The sequence below is a fragment of the Neolamprologus multifasciatus genome, chromosome 20 (assembly GCF_963576455.1).
Source record: "Neolamprologus multifasciatus chromosome 20, fNeoMul1.2, whole genome shotgun sequence".
NCBI lineage: Eukaryota > Metazoa > Chordata > Actinopteri > Cichliformes > Cichlidae > Neolamprologus > Neolamprologus multifasciatus.
In genome coordinates, this window is record NC_140458.1 from 31,802,633 (window position 1) to 31,822,226 (window position 19,594).

The 19,594-nt window shown below is 42.5% G+C and overlaps 1 protein-coding gene across 11 annotated transcripts in view; it reads right to left on the reverse strand.

Annotated features, from left to right (window-relative positions):
* The window catches only part of rerea (arginine-glutamic acid dipeptide (RE) repeats a), a 130,378-nt gene that overhangs the window by 22,868 nt on the left and 87,916 nt on the right, over positions 1-19,594 (reverse strand). For 8 of the 11 annotated variants that reach the window (XM_085145033.1, XM_085145029.1, XM_085145024.1 and 5 more), the window contains 6 exons: positions 18,003-18,099; positions 16,294-16,398; positions 6,090-6,138; positions 4,972-5,096; positions 1,963-2,062; positions 1,144-1,242 (listed from right to left, as the gene is read on the reverse strand). In XM_085145033.1, the coding sequence (XP_085001159.1) occupies positions 1,144-1,242; positions 1,963-2,062; positions 4,972-5,096; positions 6,090-6,138; positions 16,294-16,398; positions 18,003-18,099 (575 nt within the window). Of the gene's footprint in view, positions 1-1,143; positions 1,243-1,962; positions 2,063-4,971; positions 5,097-6,089; positions 6,139-8,789; positions 10,036-14,729; positions 15,006-16,293; positions 16,399-18,002; positions 18,100-19,594 lie in introns of those variants that run through there. The other 3 variants (XM_085145036.1, XM_085145034.1, XM_085145035.1) reach the window with 2 other exon arrangements.

Below are 19,594 nucleotides of genomic sequence, written 5' to 3' on the forward strand. Positions count from 1 at the left end.
ATAACACGATCAGACACATATATATGTATAAAATAATGGACGTGACTGTAATGGAATATTTGGTCTGTTCAAATTGCCCAAATGATTTGCTGTGTGCTTGTTTTAGTGTCTGAGTCTCCTGCTGCCGAGACAGCGTTTCTTTGACAAGTGGTCTGTGGTCGACCCCGCCGTGGTCGAGTGTGGCAATAAAGCCTCCCATCGCCGCGCCCCGTCCCTCGCTCCGATTACCTTTGCACAGCTGTGCCTGCCATCGGCAAGTGTAAATACGAACGCACAAATAAGTAGTCCACAAAAAAGGAGGGCTCGCTTAATTTGTCGTGATCCGCCGCGGCCCTGCCGTGGGTTTCATTTAAACGCGTCCGTCGTGTTTGATTACAAGACGAACGACGCCCATTCATTTCCACTGGATACGAGCTGGAAAAGTCTGCCAAGCGTCAGGATTACGAAAACAATATCACCGAGAGGAAAGGCTGATTCACCGAGGAGGAGGAACGACTAACAGCAGCCATTCAGCGAGAGAGGCGGGTGTTTGTTTCTAAGATCTACAGTCAGATCCTTCAGCAGTGTTATCTTTAAAAGAGCCTGAGTATACAAACATGCAGCGCAGTGTGTCATAACGCATCAAGGCCAAAGCCGGAGCGCTCAGTCGCTCTGACACGGTCTAATTTGGCGCTTTCATTCCCCTCCTTCCCACTCATGATGCAGTGTTTGATCAGGGAGAAGGGCTGCCATTTTCTGATCGCAGCCCTTCAACAGCTGTGCTGAAATTCACATCTAAATTGAAATGGAGGCAAACGTTACCAGCCCCCCCCCCCCCTTTTTTCCCCCTCTTCCCCCCCTTTTCCAGGCTTCTATGCTAAAGATTTATTCTGTGGGTGATAAACAGGATGCAGCTGCTCTTGAGCCTTGGAGGAGCTGGAAACTGACAAGTGTTTTTACTGATGTTTTGTGAGGCCGGGCCAAGAGTCTCAACAGCTCCCTCTAAAGTCAAACGGCAGACGAACAAGAGGCGCACAGAGTGAAATGAAATGACAAAAGCAGCAGCTCGCCGTGGAAACCAGCTAATATTTATGCAGCCCGTGTTATTTTTAGATCAGCACGCGTTTGCTAATGCGTGACAACGTAAAAGAATGGCTCTCTTACCACTTCATCCTCAGACCAGCACTTCTCTATCAGTTTGGGCACCGGCTTTTTCACCAGACGCTGCAGAGCCTTGCCGGCGTCGTAGCTGCTCTCGTGAAGCTAGAGGGGAAGAAAAAACAACAACAACAAATAAATGAGAAAGCAAACAAACGTAGCTTTAAAAAAAAACATTTATAAGGGTGCAAACTTTCTTTCCAGTCTCACTAAGAGGCCTGAGTAGTATTCACACCTTTTAATGAGCTCAGAAAGCAACGCGAAAAGATTTTACATCCAGGTGTGACTGAAGCTGTTACTATAAATGAGAGGGATGTCACACCCTAAAGACCCAAGACCCCAGCTTAGATATAACAACAATAACAGTGACAAAATCAATCGCCGTGCTTCTTTTAAGCTTTGTGTCACATTCGGCTGGGCGAAGCAGACAGCGCTGGAGCTCTTCCTCTGAGAATAAACAAGGATCACTCATTGGAATTGCAAATGGAGAGTAAGGTCAAGAGACAGTGACCTGCCCGCCATGTTAATTTTCCAGTTTATAGATTTGGAATATAGATGCCCTGTTTATGGTGATTATAATCTCTTTCTTGCTCTCAATTCCTCCAGTATTCATTATCAATCCGACGGACAAACCTCGCGTTGTGCCTAATGCACTGCCGGCTCCTGAGGACGGGTTTGCTGAAAAGGACTTATCACTGCAAATCACTGCAGTGAAATCACAGCTGAAAGCACCGTACAAATCTCTGCGATTCATCGTTAACTCGGTTCATTTTCTGTGATGCACGCTCGGCTCGCAGTTTTAAGGCTTGCTGCAAGGCTACTTACAGTGTTAAGTGCGTTTAATGTAGTGTCATCTCGAGACGCTGCTAGACACCCGTCTTCTGTTGAGCCTCCATCACACATCCCTGCGAAGGCAGCCATGCTCCTGTGGAAGCGACACAGATGATGTAACGTTTTAAAGGAAAGGCCACAAATCGAGCTAAATCATTCCCACACAAACATAAGCAGAGGACACCTGGAAACCGTTCCTGCCATTCAAACGTGGCTACCCACATAATGTCATAATGTTGAATAAACAGCCTGCACACTACCTCAATATTGAGACACAGAGGTCACCTGACTGAACAAACATGATCGCGCAGTCCATTTATGTGCATATCTGCAATTATATGATTAAGTTTTAGAGTCAAACAAACATGTGATTCAAGTGCAGACTTTCAGCTTTAATTCAAGCAGTTTAACAAAAATATTTCATTAACCCTTCAAGAATTGTGACCATTTTCATAAAGTCGCCTATTCATAATAGGGGGCCATGTATAAAATTTAACTGGACAAACTAACCCAGTATTAAATAAAACAGCTTGTCTAATGTGATTTCCCTGTTCTTGAGTGTAACTGGTGGTTTGCACCTTATTCTAAACTCTATGTCCATTCACGAAGACGTCTCTAGACTGTAGACTGACGATAAGCCAACCTACTTGAGCTCTTGACTTGGTTACATCTTACAAAGTTGTTTTTTGTAACCATGGAAATAATTTAATCATCATGCAGTTTAGTTGTCTTCTGTGGTCTTTCAGGGCTTTGGTGTTGCTGATCAGTAGAGGTGGGAATCACCATACATCCCACGATACGATATTATCACAATACTTAACGCACGATACGATATTATTGCAATTTTTTAAAATATTTTGCGATATTCAGATTCTGTACATAAAGGTAAACTTTATCAATATTAATTTTATCTAATATCAAAGTCTCACACTCAGTCTTTCTCTCATTTCAGTTTTATTGTTGACAAACTTGAACGGTTTGTATTACAGTCTAGTCCAACTTAACTGAATCAACCATCTGGTACAATTATAGCTATTCTGAACTATGCAGTTTATGAAAACTATGCAGCCCCTTCAGCAACTGAAGAATTTGAAAGTAAATTAAAACAAAATATAATTTTACATTAAATAAAAAAGTTTTAAACTTAATTAAAATAAAACACGTCTTAAATTAAAATAAGTAAACTGTCATGTTTATTGCTGCCAAAAACAAGTTAAACACATTTGGACAGTGAAGGAATGTCAGGATTCTTGCTCAGAAAAAGGATCAACATGCTCTGAAGTCAGAGCACAAAAACCTTTTTTGTAACAAAATATCGATTTTTGCTGTCCCTGTATCGATACATTATTAGCAAACAAAATATCACCATACTACACAGAATCGATTTTTCCCCCACCCCTACTGATCAGTGCTTTCATTGTTTTTTTAAATAAATGAACTAGTTTTTTGTTTTGGTCACTCCTGAAGTTTTTGATCTCTCTTTGATAGTTCCCCCCCCCCCCCCCCAACCCTAATGATGACTTCACTCACTTTCACTTATATCTCACTGGGCTTCAAAATTAAAATGATAGTGAAAGGCTACAAAACACAATTTCAACACTTTGAATTGAATTCAGATATTATGTCTGCCTCATTTGTTAGGGAATAATAAAGATATTAAAAAAAAGAAAAAAAGGAGGGTTAAACAGTAGATCTATTGAATAAATCAGTGCTGCTGAAGTGAGATGCATTTTGCTGTAGTTTCAGCTTGGCGTGCACCTCTTCATTTGTGTAACCTGCTGTGGGTGGCACGCTGCCGGTATCGTGCCAAAAAGCAATCGCCTGCAAAAAACTGATTTCTGGTATTTGCCAACAAATGATTTTGGGAATTTAAACTAAATAAATGACTTGTTGGAGTGTAATCTGTCAAACACATCACTCATGAATAATAAAAAAGTCACATTGAGTCAGAAAGAACAGTAAGGCGAAGCTACAGTTTGTGGCAAAATGACTTTTCTATATATTTCCTTTTATTTATCCAAGTAAAAAGTATCAATGACATTTAAAAAATGTCTTTTTCAAGACTGATCAGGCCAAGAAGACCTCAGAAATGTGCACAAATATAACATCAAAGTTCTCTAAAGATATTCTAAGTGGCCGGAAAAAAAAAATACATATTGACTATGATGTAGGTACAATTACACAGATACCTGCAAAACGGGTCATTTCTTTATGTTATACTACTACAATCTATCTGCCAATATAAGCAAATGTATTAAAACACAGAAACCGTAAATAAATCGTAACTCACAAAAGTTACTGCTGGCACCTGCGGCGTGCTCGTGGGCGCGCTGCACCTCATTTGTAGAAAACATGAACAGCTTTGGAAAATTTTACTCGCACATCATAGTTTATAAATCATTAACAAAATATTGTTGTTGAAATTCTTGAATCACGCAAAAAGGTAAACACTGGTGTTGTTATCAAAGTTTGTTCTGTTATGTACCGATTTTTATGACAACACCTGTGCTCACGGCAGCAATTACGATCATTACCTCACTGGCCAAAATATTATGGACCTGAGTGTAATTGAGGTAAGGCTAAACATAAACTTCAGTGGAATTTGTGCAACGCTGTCTGGCATGGTGGCACGCAGTGATTAATTACACTGTGGCCTCTGACACAGAAACCTGTCAACACACATCACTGCAACTGGAACAACATCCCATCGAGCTCTGATGACCGATTGCATCCCAAGATACCGAGTGTGATCAGAGGGCAACACTAATAAAAATCAATAAAATACCAACTTCAGCAATTCCCATCCTGGAATTGATCCTGGACAGAGAGACATGATCATGGCATTTACTTTCACTGACAAAGAGTATTTTATTCATATTTGTAGGTCAGGAGTCAATTTAAAAATCACTTTTCCCCCCTTTTTTTGTGTGTGTGAGAAACCTCCAACAGCTTTAGACCTTGCATAACTGCCAAGTCTGAGGCCCTGTGTGTCTCTGGGCTCACCTTGCAGCTCTGAGGTACATGAGAAGGTCACAGTCATTGACCCCTGGCATCCAGACCAGCTCCTCATTCTCGGTTACGGCCTGGCCACCAGGGGAGGGGAAAGGCTGCAGCTCCGGGAGCTTGGCCTAATTAGGTCCACGGAGGAGGAGAGAGACAGATGGTGTCACACTACAAATAGCACACAGGCTTGAAGAAAATATCCTCTTTCAGCCGCCTGTCATCAACTTTTCACTGTGTGTTCCTGAGTGGTGGGACGGCAGGAAGCTACTGTCACAATAGTTTAATACACAGTATATATGACACCGAATTATAAATACTCTGAAGGTGTTCGTTTAAGATGGGATTATGTAAAGATACCTGACATTAAGCGGAGGGTAACACACACGCAACTTTGTAGAGTTTCAGCACAACTAAAACCAGCAGGCGCAAACATTACTGTGAACAAGCATGCAAACTTAATCCAATCAGTAATTTCATTCCGATGTTCCCAGGCAACATGGAAAGATTTATAACCGTGTGATGTTTGCGTCAAGAAAAAAATATTTTAGTGTATTTGTAAAATTAACAATAACTGGTGCTGTGAGTCCTACTAAGTGCAGGCCGCTCATTAATGACTACACAGTAAAATACAGCTTTAATCTGTCAAATAATACACATGCATAAATCACAATGATTCTGCAAAACAAGGGTACAAACTGTTACACCGGTGCTCTCTAAAATCCGGATCTCCTGAAGTAATTAAACAGTAAATTCTCAAAGCTTGGTTACATTTGCTGCCTGTGCTGTATTTATTGCAACAACTGTAACTCAGAGTTTTTGGTGGAAACCACTACTTACGTCTGTGACGCAGTACTGAACACAAGACTTTTGTGAATCTAGCCACAAAGTCGGTGAACAGAAATATGATAATCGCTGCAACGACTGAGCCAGATATCAGGCGCTCAATCTGAGAGTGTGTATGTTCACATAAAATAAACAGATGAACAAAAAAACCCCTAAAATCTCAAAACTAAAAACATAATTCCCACCCAGAGATCAAATAATGCAATTATTAGTCTCTTATTCAGGTGAAGGCCCCGCGGTTTGAACATTAATGCGTGTGCTGAGCAACGACTTACTTGGTGACTGGGTCCCACTCGGATTTCCCCCTGTGTGCTGTTTAGTCGCCTGAGAAGAAACAAAGAGAGCAGATTGAAACAAAATATTTACACGTCACCATTTCAAAAGCCGGCTGTGAGAAATCTGTCAGCTCTGCAAATCCTGTTTAATTAACTAAACAACTGCTCAAACGGCAAAAATCACAAACTGACGATAATAAAAATCTAACCACTCGTGACCAAGACTAGATCCAACAGAGACCAAGTGGGGATGGTCTGTATTTATTCGTTTATTTTCAAATGTGGAAGTCTTTACGGGGAAAAAGTACAAAGTGTTTACAGATTTGGTTCCTGCTCGCCTGCTCCTGCACAGCGAGCCGAGCAGTGCACATTTGCAGGCATGATAACGTGCATGCAGCAATAAAACAGAATCCCAAAAAAGGAGAAGGGGGGGAGCGGAGGTGGAGGGGGAAACTGGCTCTGGATATGCAGGGTGAAAACGGCTGCTGGTGCAAATGTTGGTAGCCATAGCAACTGCAATTTAATAATAGTGTACCGAATCTCCAGCTGCAGTGGATTAAAGAAAATGACAAGATGTTCCTTTTGAAAAGCCTTTTCCCCTCGGTCGCCTAGGCAACAGCGCCGATTTTCATACAAGCGAGCGCAGAGCAGCCCAGAATCTGTCAGCGTGATTTGCACCGAGAGAAGCTCGCACTCCATCACCAGAGGAAACTCGAGAGGCCGCAATCCTCCCGTCCTCTTTACAGTCCTCAAACCACGCGAACCCTGCGACGGGCTCAGCTTTAGCCCGTTTCCCCTTCTTAAAAAGATCCCCTCAGACAGGAGAGTCCGATTAAAGGTTTAATCCACATCCGTCCATAGATGTTATGATCTGCCAGAAGCGCTGGCAAAAACCTCCACACCAGCACACTCCAAAAACCCGAACCTCAGCTGCCAAAACACCGCCCGCCGCTCCGAAACATGTCGAAATACTTCACTTGGTTTTATTACCAACGCTCTCAGCGAATAAGACAAACTAAATATAAAGCACTCAGAAACTGGCAGCTACAGTGATGAATAGTGCTGATAAAGATGAAATACGGTGGTTCTCTGCGTCATCAGCACTCCAGATAAGACTATAAAGGTTTCGTAACAATTTCATAATCCCACTTAAAGCCGGGTTTCAGACACCATTATATGTCTGAAACTTCCCAAACAGTTGTGAGTGGCGAACAATGAACAAACAATAACCATTCCTTTTGATTTATTAGAGCAGAACAGATATACCATCCACATCTGCACATCTAAATGCCTGCATGACAAAGGGAGGAAAAAAGAAGAAGAGGAAAAAAAAATGATTTCATTTACAGAGTGTGTTCCTGCACACAGTGAAAAAAGTTCTCACAAAACGCGTTTCTGACAATGTGCAGTCGGGCCAGGTCCACAGCACATTTGGCAGGAGGCAGTAAGGATGACAAATGAGGACCTGTGCTCCAGAATGAGAACAGTGTGTCTGAAGACAGCCGTGCTTTAATGCTGCGCAGGTCCTGAGAGAGGAGGCAGAATACAGATCGCAGCAGGAGGCTCGGAGGAGTTTCCATAAAGACTGCAGGTACTCTTAAACAAAAGCAAGCCTGCAACACAAGCACTGATGCCTGTGATAAAAAATATATGCATATATATCAAGCATTCCTTAATCATGCATCCAGCAGCTGATTTTTATACTTATTGAGAAATCCTAATACAATTATTCATAGCAAACAAAGGAAGGCATGGATGGATGGATGGATGAAGCACTATCTGGGCAGCTGTGCTCAGAGTATTCATAAAACACTGCCCCCACTAATAATGACCCCCCACCCCCATTAAGCAGCTCAAAGCCTGTTGCCTAGCACAGTAAACACTATGAAAACATGGCCACTTGTTACAACAAGTTCAGCTCTAACTCAGCATTAGCACACAATCTTGTCAAGTAATTACAGGCTTACTTATCAAAACCCAAAACAACAACGTGACAGTCTGGGCAACTTTGTGTGCAATCAAGGATAGCCCCGCCCCCTCCGCCATCAATTCCAGCCAATCGCTGCGCTAGACTGTGGCACACTGACATAATTGTAGCGCGGCAGAAAAAAACAGAAGAAGGAGCAGCAGATTCAAGTTGGTGTTGTTGGTATGGTGATCGGTAGGTTTGTGTAAATCGCAGCTGGCAGCAGAGCCGTCTGAGCTTTGCCTGCACCCCCTCCCCGGCATCGCTTCATACGCCATGTCATCATCCCGGTTGTAAACAGGAGATGCAAAATGGAGCCAGGGAAGCCTCTGCTGGTCTTAACGCACACAATATAACCACAGCACGTTCACCAGCCCCACACTTGCGGATGAACACCCCCGACAATGTGCGTTTATCGGAAGCTTGAATGGAGCGCATGCACAAAAAGGTGCGGAGCGACTCCAGACGCGTAACGGCATGCGAGGCTGCGGTGACAGCCTGCGCGTCCAGAAGCGTTCGGGCTCCCGACGCTCGGTTTTTTTCTCCCCCGCCACCGACACACAAACACAGCCGGTTAACACAATGACAGCGGCGCGGACGGCTCTCACACACATCACACAGTCCTGTCAGACAGCTGGAATGCGACTCCGTGAAAATAAGACGAGCCAAACACTCGCGCACTCGCAACCGATAAATGGCACGGGGAAAGCGCGACAATGTGATCGCAAACCTACCTCCGGGGACTGAACAAATCGTCCATTTCTGACATCGAGCCCTAAGGTGGGGGTGCTGACACTGTGTGTGTAACGCTGGTTGAAATTAATTCCCCTCTCACACCTATTCCTAGGTGCTCAAAATGGAGAACCACGCATTCGCTCCCGGAGAGGTATTCACTGAGCTTGTGCTGTGACCTCAGCCAGCACGTACGGCGTCGCAAGCTCGGCTCGCTCCTCTACACACACTACTGAGCATGTGCTGCGACCTCACACACGCGCACGCACTAAGAGGCAGGCAGACACCGCCGCATGCGGGATACGGAATTCATCTCTCCTCGTATGTCTGCGCCATAATAAACAAGAGTGAAATTGCAATGCTGCAGACGCCGAGCTCGGAATACCAAACGAGGAGGGAGGAAGGGAGCGGAAGACCGAGAGTGGAACAGGGGGCCCCGATGGAGGGGGGTTCCCAGCTGGCAACCATCAGTGCCAACAACAAGGACAGCTGTCACTGCAACACGTGAGGCATTCCCCGCACAACCAGTGATAATAACACAAGGGGGGTTCTCTCATTTTGTACTCGTGCACTTGAATGAATGAAAAAGCTCATCGTATCCAAAGAAATGTTATATTTATACTGAAGGGCATCAGCGTAAAAATGCATCAGTTAAAGTGAAGATCAAGAGATCCAACATATTAAAAAAGTAGAAATATTCAAGTGTAACAGAAAAATAGTGGCGGGCGGGTCGATACCAACGCTGGTATTAGTATCTGATTGATATTAGCCCGATAGGATCGATACTTTGTTTCTATCCTCCAAGTTCAGTATGTAGAACACTGAATTGTGCTTCATTAATAATTGTTTGGGGATTTTTTTGTTTTGTTTTTTTGGAAAAACTATGAAAAACGTTGGAAGGTTTTTGATTTGACTGTCATGTCTGTTTCATTTACAGCTTATAGAACATTTAAACAACAGAACTGGATCCAAAGTGCTTTAGAGATGGACACATTTACATTACAGGTCGCCAATAAATAAATAAATAATGTCAAAATGCAGGAAGAGCAAAAGGTTTGTTTCGTACACAGTGAAATCACAGTGATTTAGTGCAGATTAATGATGATTCATCTCAAATCATGACATACTCCTACCCCTATACAGGGATGGGTACCGGTATCCGGTGCCATTATGACACTGGTTCTAACATAAACGGTAGTAACCAGACCGAAAAGCAGCGCACATTTTGGTGCTTTTTTTTTCTTTAGATTTTAGCCAATAATTTTACCTTTCCAAGGATAGTAGGCGGGCCCAGGTACGTACGTTCTTTTAGAGCAGAGCTACATATTAAAAATGTCCAAGGCGAAGCGGTTGAAAGTCTTGCTGTACTTCACAGCAAAAGGTGCAAACTCAGCAGCTGCAACAAGTGCTTTAAGGTGATACTGTGCAAAGGAGGTAACACCTCAAATCTGATGAACGCATAGCGTTTTTTTAAAAGCCGAGAAATGCACCGTATTTGATAGCTTGCTGCAAGACCTCACACCGAGCACATCTACTGCGGGTGTGGTGCCTGTTATCAGACCCGGAGTTTGCAACATCCCCCAAAAACCCGAAGAGAAGAGTCCTGGCCCCTAGCCCTGCCAGTGTAGCAGCAGCAGCCGTTCTTCTCTGCATGAGTAGCTTAATGTTGTTCATGTGTAATTTACGTTGAGTAGGCTAACCACCTTATTAAATTAATGCATGTTAGGTGAACTAGCAAACACCATTAGGGCTGCTCGATTATGGCAAAAATGATAATCACATTATTTTCACTGAAATTGAGATCTTGATTATTTGATGATATTTATTTAACAATAACAATGTATTGAATAATGACTTTAAAGATTGTCAAACAATAATATAAAATAGTGTGCAAATACTGATAACAGTGCAAATGTTTGCAATATAAAAAATAAATGAAAAATGTAAACATCTATGTTTAGTGAACTTTGCAGTGTTGCTCTGTGGTGCAGCTACGACGCTGTAGCAAAGTTTACACACTGTGTCTACTTGATCCACGTCTGACTCCGGGAACCCATAATGTTTCCACACCACTGAAGTTTTTTTTTACCTCTCTTTTCAACCAACGGCAGTCACTCTCCTCTCCAAATAACTTCTGCTTAGCTTTCTGAGCTTCCCTCGGGTCCTCTTAATCAGCGGTCCCCAACCCCCGGGCCTCGGACCGGTACCGGTCCGTGAGTCGTTTGGTACCGGGCCGCGAGAGTTGAGGCTCAGGTGTGAAATGTATAGTTTTCAGGGTTTTTATCGGTTTTCAGCGTTATTTTGTTATTGTTTTTATCATTTTCACGTGTGTTATGAATAAATTTTCTTTTTTTCAGTACCGGTACTAGTTTTATTTTGTTGTATTTATCTGTGACACCTTAAAGGCCGGTCCATGAAAATATTGTCGGGCATAAACCGGTCCGTGGCGCAAAAAAGGTTGGGGACCGCTGCTCTTAATTGTTGTGACACGTGTTCGAAATGCAGAGAGGTGCGCTCGATTTGCCACACGGAGCAGCGCGAGAGCAAAGCACGAGGGAGGGGCTAATAATCGGCTCAGTCATTTTTAATGATCGTTGAAAGCCCAGATCGTAATCGTGATTAAAATTCGATTAATTGAGCAGCCCTAGTCGTAGTTACATGCGGCTGTCTTCTTATTTGATAGAGTGATACCATATATGCCCTATAGCTGCAGAAAAGGCTAACATTGTTATCTTTTTACAAAAAAACAGCTAAACATGAGAGGTTTTAAGACAAAGTTTGTGTTTTCCATTGTTTAAGCACTGCTTCCAACCAAAGGAGGTATGTTGTATCAACAGAAAAGGCTAACTTGGTTATCATTTTTGCAGAAAAAAAGAGACTGCTAAAAATAAAAACATAAGAGGTTTTTGGACAAAGTTTGTGTTCTCCATTCTTTAAGCACCTGTTCGAGCACCAGCATCGTTTCAAAAGTACCAGTTTGGCACTGGTATCGGATAAAACCTAAACAATACCCATCAATAAATTGGTAATGGCAATACTAGCTCTATATTTACTTAAACTTTGCAGTATTGCATAGCACTACTGAAACACAGTGCTGTGTGTTAATGCCAGAGCACATTTAAAGCTCTGTAGTTACTAAGTCAGCAGAGTGTTGGAGACGTTTACACACCATGAGCTTCAGGTCTCCACTCTAACTTTGCAGCCGAGCTCCTCTTGGTTCCGAAACACGTTGCAATAATAGTGCTTAAAGCTACGTGTGGAAGATCTCCAAGAGAAGAAATTTCACATACTGACTCCTTTCGGTGGTGACATCATGTCAGAGCGTCATGCTGAAATTCAGCTTTTCAGAACGACCCATTCTTTCAACAGTGTTTGTAAAGGCAGACTGGGTGGCCAGGTGTTTCCTTTTATACGCCTCTAGCGTTAGGATGTAGCATCGACTTTCCAAGCATTGCTCTGTTCAGTTATAACAATCAGTTAGTAAAACTGCATGCAGTGTCCCCCCTCCCTCATGTTCTACGACAGCCTCCTTGCAAACCTGATGTGCGGTTAAGAAAACGTATGGAAAGGCGGTTTGACAAATATTTTGATAATATTCTTATTATAACATTTTGAATATGACTGGGGTCATGCAAGCAGAACATTTTGACTTGATATTTATGATTCAGACAAGGCCTCCATAAATACATGTGGGGATATCCTGGTACCATTCAGGTTTTAGTACCATTCTGTGGACATGTACAGTGGGGCAAAAAAGTATTTAGTCAGCCACCGATTGTGCAAGTTCCCCCACTTAAAATGATGACAGAGGTCAGTAATTTGCACCAGAGGTACACTTCAACTGTGAGAGACAGAATGTGAAAAAAAAATCCATGAATTCACATGGTAGGATTTGTAAAGAATTTATTCGTAAATCAGGGTGGAAAATAAGTATTTGGTCACCTCAAACAAGGAAAATCCCTGGCTCTCACAGACCTGTAACGTCTTCTGTAAGAAGCTTTTCTGTCCCCCACTTGTTACCTGTATGAATGGCACCTGTTTGACCTCATCATCTGTATAAAAGACACCTGTCCACAGCCTCAACCAGTCAGACTCCAAACTCCGCCATGGCCAAGACCAAAGAGCTTTCGAAGGGCACCAGGAAAAGAATTGTAGACCTGCACCACACTGGGAAGAGTGAATCTACAATAGGCAAGCAGCTTGGTGTGAAAAAATCAACTGTGGGAGCAATCATCAGAAAATGGAAGACATACAAGACCACTGATAATCTCCCTCGATCTGGGGCTCCACGCAAGATCTCATCCCGTGGGGTCAAAATGATCATGAGAACGGTGAGCAAAGATCCCAGAACCACACGGGGGGACCTGGTGAATGACCTGCAGAGAGCTGGGACCAAAGTAACAAAGGTCACCATCAGTAACACACTACAACGGCAGGGAATCAAATCCCGCAGTGCCAGACGTGTTCCGCTGCTGAAGCCAGTGCATGTCCAGGCCCGTCTGAAGTTTGCCAGAGAGCACATGGATGATACAGCAGAGGATTGGGAGAATGTCATGTGGTCAGATGAAACCAAAGTAGAACTTTTTGGTATAAACTCAACTCGTCGTGTTTGGAGGAAGAAGAATACTGAGTTGCATCCCAAGAACACCATACCTACTGTGAAGCATGGGGGTGGAAACATCATGCTATGGGGCTGTTTTTCTGCCAAGGGGACAGGACGACTGATCCGTGTTAAGGACAGAATGAATGGGGCCAAGTATCGTGAGATTTTGAGCCAAAACCTCCTTCCATCAGTGAGAACTTTGAAGATGAAACGAGGCTGGCTCTTCCAACATGACAATGATCCAAAACACACCGCCCGGGCAACAAAGGAGTGGCTCCGTAAGAAGCATTTGAAAGTCCTGGAGTGGCCTAGCCAGTCTCCAGACCTCAACCCCATAGAAAATCTGTGGCGGGAGTTGAAAGTCCGTGTTGCTCGGCGACAGCCCCAAAACATCACTGCTCTTGAGAAGATCTGCATGGAGGAATGGGCCAAAATACCAGCTACTGTGTGTGCAAACCTGGTAAAGACCTATAGTAAACGTTTGACCTCTGTTATTGCCAACAAAGGTTATGTTACAAAGTATTGAGTTGTATTTTTGTTATTGACCAAATACTTATTTTCCACCCTGATTTACGAATAAATTCTTTACAAATCCTACCATGTGAATTCATGGATTTTTTTTTCACATTCTGTCTCTCACAGTTGAAGTGTACCTCTGGTGCAAATTACTGACCTCTGTCATCATTTTAAGTGGGGGAACTTGCACAATCGGTGGCTGACTAAATACTTTTTTGCCCCACTGTATATGGTAGGGGTGCAACGATACACAAAATTCATGGTTCGGTTCGATACTTTGGTGTCACGGTTCTATATTGTTTTGATACAAAAAAATGTTTATGTCTTTTCATTTGTCATTTATTAAAATTATAAATATATATTTTAACTCAAAAGTACAGTTTTTAAATGTAATGTTGCTGAAACAACAAAATAATTAAAAAAATAAAATAAATCTATCTGATTGAGAAATCACTCATCTTTGGAAAAGAGAGTGTATTACAGAGAAATGGCTCTTTCCAAAATAAAAGCTATACTATACGCTTCTTCTGGGGTATACTCTCAGCAGCATATTAAACATATCAGGTCCCCATAAGGAGAATCATGTGCTAACGGCTGTCTAAATGACTCGGGTAACGTTTGTAGCTTTAATCTCGTTTAAAAGACATTAACACCATAACGCGGCAAATCTCCGTTAACGAGTTACCGCGGATTGCGCCGTGCGTGGGGCTGGACGGAGTCAACACATTAACAAGCTAACTGCGCTAACGCACTAGTTCCCACCAATTGAGCATTGCGTGGCACATCCAACATACTGTTTTACTTTTGTCCATGACGTGCTTACCATTAGGGTCATACTTCACATGAAAACCAAGATAGTTCCTAATCTGAATGAGGGAGGAGGAGGTTGAATTTCGGGTAGCGTTGAGGCAGTTGCCATGTTGCAACTAGCTTAGCTTCTGTCTTGCTAGCTTGCCCTGCGCTCAGTGGATCTGCGCTCGACAGTGCAGCCTAGGCGGAGTAGTTGAACGCAGATCCACTGAGCGCTCAACACAGACAGCATCGTCAGAAGGAAAGTTGATAAAATAAATAAAAAATGTTGTATTGTTCGATACATATGCGTATCGAACAATACAACATATGCGATACATAAAGCACTGTATCAATGGTTCAATATCGATACGAGTATTGTTGCACCCCTAGTATATAGCACAATCATAATGTGTAATCTGTTGATTTGTTTTGCCTCTTGTCTTAGGGGCTCTGCAAGCCCACATTTCTGCACAGAAGGAGAAACACAGCTGGATATCAGCAGGTGGATAAGCACTGCCAGAAGGTGATTGAAAGAATGAAGAAGTGAGGAGTGTTTATGTGGTTGAACAAGACAACCGTCATTGGAAAACTCCAAAACATAATCTAATGCACAGAAGAAAAACAGCAGAAGAGGCTCCGCTTCGTCATATGTTGATGTGCTTAACATAAAGTTATGGCATTATTATCTGAGCATACAAAACTGCGTGTAATGAAAATATGTTTTATTTTAATTAGCTACGTAAATATTGTGAATTTTGTCTTCTTTTTTTTTTTTTAAAGAATGTTTTCTAGTTTTCCAGGATGCACAAGGATCAGGATCTGGAAACTCAATCAACATTATTTTTCTTATTTAACACCCATACCTTTCCTGCCGTGGCATATCAAAATGTTTTCAGTGAAACCTTAATCAGACGCTTAACGTGCAGGATCTTGATTCTAATCATAATTTTAACGCAAAAGATCAATGTTTAAAACCTGACATGCAACATGAAAAATATCGATACAGTCCCAATAAAATTACAAACCACGGGGGGTTTCCCTGGCTCATTCCCCATAATTGGACCACATCAAGTAGAGACCTCATGTCTCATGTGGGGTAAAAATAGCTTCTCTGTATAGCTCCTGCATGCGTAATCTTGCTAAGAATGTATTATTTAGCAAGTTATTTAACACTAATGCAAACCCCAGCAACATGCCTCATCCGATATTAGCTGCATCAAAGTGTCTTTATAATGAATGGCTATTTTTGTCTCAACATAACAATGAGCTCTAAAATATCTTAGCAATTAACTGAGCCGTTCACAGCTGTCATACAGGCATCGGTTAGCAGAAAATTAGCTGTCACCTACATTGATAACTGTGTAGTCATCCTAACAGGCTTTATTGCCGGAGACCTGCTGCTTTTCTTTTTCTTATGTGAAAATGAATATTTTTAGATTTTAGTTTTTGTTTGTTAAAAATGTCACCCTGAACTTCTGATGGCTCGATGTTGTCCTGATTTAATAAACGTGGTGTCAGTGTTGTGCAGGGCTGACTGAATTTCAGAGCTTGGGGGAGAATTAAGACGGGTACACCATCAGTGCCGGTAAGCTCACCTGGTCTCTGGGTTATATCCAAGGATATAGAAAAAGGAGTCCATGCGTGCTTTGAACTCCCGGGCAGCGAAAATGTCAGAGAAATGGGAAATGTTGCATTTCCCCCTGCAAGAGAGCAGACAGGCTTTATTAGACAAAAACAACCAACATGACAAAGTGACACCCCAGCATGAGCACAAGTAGCCCTAATTAGAGGCTTCTGGTATGTTCGCCTACAGGAGGGGACAAGTGCGACAGCAGGTATCTGCTGCTTGTCAGCACCTGCTGACTTTTGCGGTGAAATATCAGGCTCTGGCTACTTAAGCCGTAAACACCAGCTGAACATGTCAGCGTTGCCTCATCTGCTGCAGACGCGGAGATCTGGAAAAGGAATTCAACCTGCCTGTCTCCCCTCCTAGCACGTTTACCCCCCAGTGAGCCGTGGAGGCCACGGCTCTGACCACATCTTGATGCCATTTCCTGTTTCCAGCACCCTGGTGTCTGGCTCTATCAAAATAACAGACATCACAGCCATATGTAGCTGGGCTGCGTTGCAGAGAAATAGTATCTTCCTCCCCCTGAAAAGATTAAAGGGTGCTAAGGAGAGCAGTCTTTGGAGAGCTCAGAGCTGCGGCATTACAGCATCCCACTGGAATTCCCTCCCGTTTATCTAAAGCCCAGAGAAAAAGACAAATCAAAGGGAGCTCTGTGTAGGAGAAGTTGCAGCTAATTTTCCCTAAAATCTGTGGTTTCTGGAAGACATGGCTTTACCGCTTGCAGATGGTTTTGATTAAAGGAAAGGGGAAAAGGAGGGAAAAGGAGGGGAGGGGTGGTCAGCCAGGAGGGAGGAAGAGACAGAGGCAGGGACAAAGACCGAACAAAGCGTATTTGTTTCTAGACAAAGAAAATTATTAAGTCGGCGAGCATTTCCAAAGACATTAAATATATACAGAGGAGGCGCTATAGGCTGCTCTCTAGCAGCTTGTGCAGGTGTGTATTGATGCAGAGCTGTTTTAATCAGTGTTTTAATGTTCAACAGCATAGAGGCATGCGCCTCAGTTATGGCTTTGTATCTTTACACATCTGCTCTATTTTGGCAGCACCTGCTAAAACCAGTAAAGCATGCTATATGATCACTTTAGGATTGTAAAAATGAAATAGCTCAGTGTGTAGTGCTATAAAGCAATTTGGTATCAGAGCAACATAATTATTCATGGAGAGGTGGCAGAAATATGGGGATAATGGAGGTTTCCGGCTCAGAAGGCTAAGGGATAAATAAAATACACTATATTATATCCTGAGTCTGGTTCAGACCCGCCATATGTTTTATGATAGCAGTGAAAAGGGAACTGGTTTGAATTAGTCAGCAAAAGTATAATATTTGCTTCTTCTTTTTTTCCAATTTCTGATTAAAAGGCATAAGATTATCTTTATCTTGCTGACAGAAACACAAAATCAAAGCAGAAGGTGCCACGAAAGTTGAATGACATTTCTGTAATTTGTATACAAAGGCACCAAAATCCACAAATAAAAGCTGCTACAGTGACACTGTTATAAACTCAAATACTGTAATAGCCTAGATGTTACTAGAGCTCTAGAAGCAGAAATCTCGGTGTAGAAAAAACCTGTGAAACCTGTGCTGAAAGTATTCCATTTTCTTCTGTAGCACTGTTTAGAAAGCTTCCGGTCTTTATGTGCGGTTTTGTTTGCTCATGTGTGGGTTTGTTTACCTGAGAGCAGCAGCGTGATAAGTGTCCACGTAGTCCGAGATAAAGAGTTCTCGACTCCTGACCACTGGATCCGTGATGACCAGCTCCCGGCCAGAGTCTGCAGGAGGGAATAGTGCCTGTGGTCAGTCTACATCATATACATATACATAATCTGTGACAAAAATAATGATTTGAGATAAAGTAGCTCTGACTGTAAATCACAAAAGCATCAGCACATTTCTGTGTTTACTCACAGTAACAAGCACCTCTGTGGAATATTGCGCCGTAATTCAATAAATAGTTCAATTCAATAAAGCCAGTAATATGCTATCCCTTTAGAAGAGAGCATAATGTTCAGTTCTCCAGTGAAATGACCTCTATGGTAGTTACGATGCATCACTGGCAACAAGAGGAAGTTGGGACTTGTCTTTGACAAATGACCTGAGCTGTGGCCAGTGAGCTCCGGCCTTGTGACATCAATTCTAATAGTCCAAGTCCCTGCTGCCAGGACAGACTGCTGATAGTATAGCACTGTGTGGCACAATCCTTGTATTATCGTAGAAAAAGAAAATGGCACAACACCGTACTTAGCTGTAACCCTGATCCTATCTGGATTTTTTGTTTGGTTAGGAGGCTGTTTTTACAGCATGTAAAGGTAGAGATGATTGTACTGCGAGGCAAAGAAAAGCCGAGCCACTGGGGGCACTCCGGCTAACAAGAACTGCCAACTGTGAACAGGATGTGTCAACAGGTGAGGTGTGTTATTTTATCTCAGTTTGAAGAGAAAATTGCAGTTTATAATCAGGCTGATTTCCAGGAACACGCACATTTAAAAGGCTAAAATTAAACTTGTGTGCAACGACAAAGTGTTCAGAACACCGAGTAACACTTAACTACAAAACTAATTGAACTTCAACAATGTTTATAGGACACAGACTTCCTGCTGCCAAGTAGAGTAGTTGACAGAACACAGAGAACACAGATATATGTAGCCATGGGGTACATGGAGAATAGGTCAGCTAGTTTCTTTAATTACACTTAAACTACTGAGTGGGTTTGAACATGTTTCAACTGGAAAAAAAAGTTAAGTAAAAATAATAAAGCAGTAAAAAATAAAAAGCCCCAAAGAAATGTGGGAATGATTAGAATAGTAATAGTGTGGAACCGTGGACGAAATACGGAGCTAAAACTGTGGCTAATAGCTGATTTACTTTACATTATAGATAAGTAGCTTATGTCTAGCTAACAGCAACAGACAAATGTATTAAGTTGCTAGCTAAACACTCTAGATCAGGGGTAGGCAACTCCAGGCCTCGACGGCCGGTGTCCTGCAGGTTTTAGATCCCACCCTGGGTTAACACACCTGAATCAAATGATTAGTTTATTAGTTTATTAGTTTACCAGACCTCTGGAGAACTTCAAGAAATGCTGAGGAGTCATTTAGCCCTTTAAATCAGCTGTGATGGATCAAGAACGCATCTAAAACCTCCAGGACACCGGCACTCGAGGCCTGGAGTTGCCTACCCCTGATCTAGATGAACAACTGAGGACTAAGCTGTTATAAATGATTACATTTCAAAACAGTAAGGCTGACAACGGAACTTGTGAGCTCA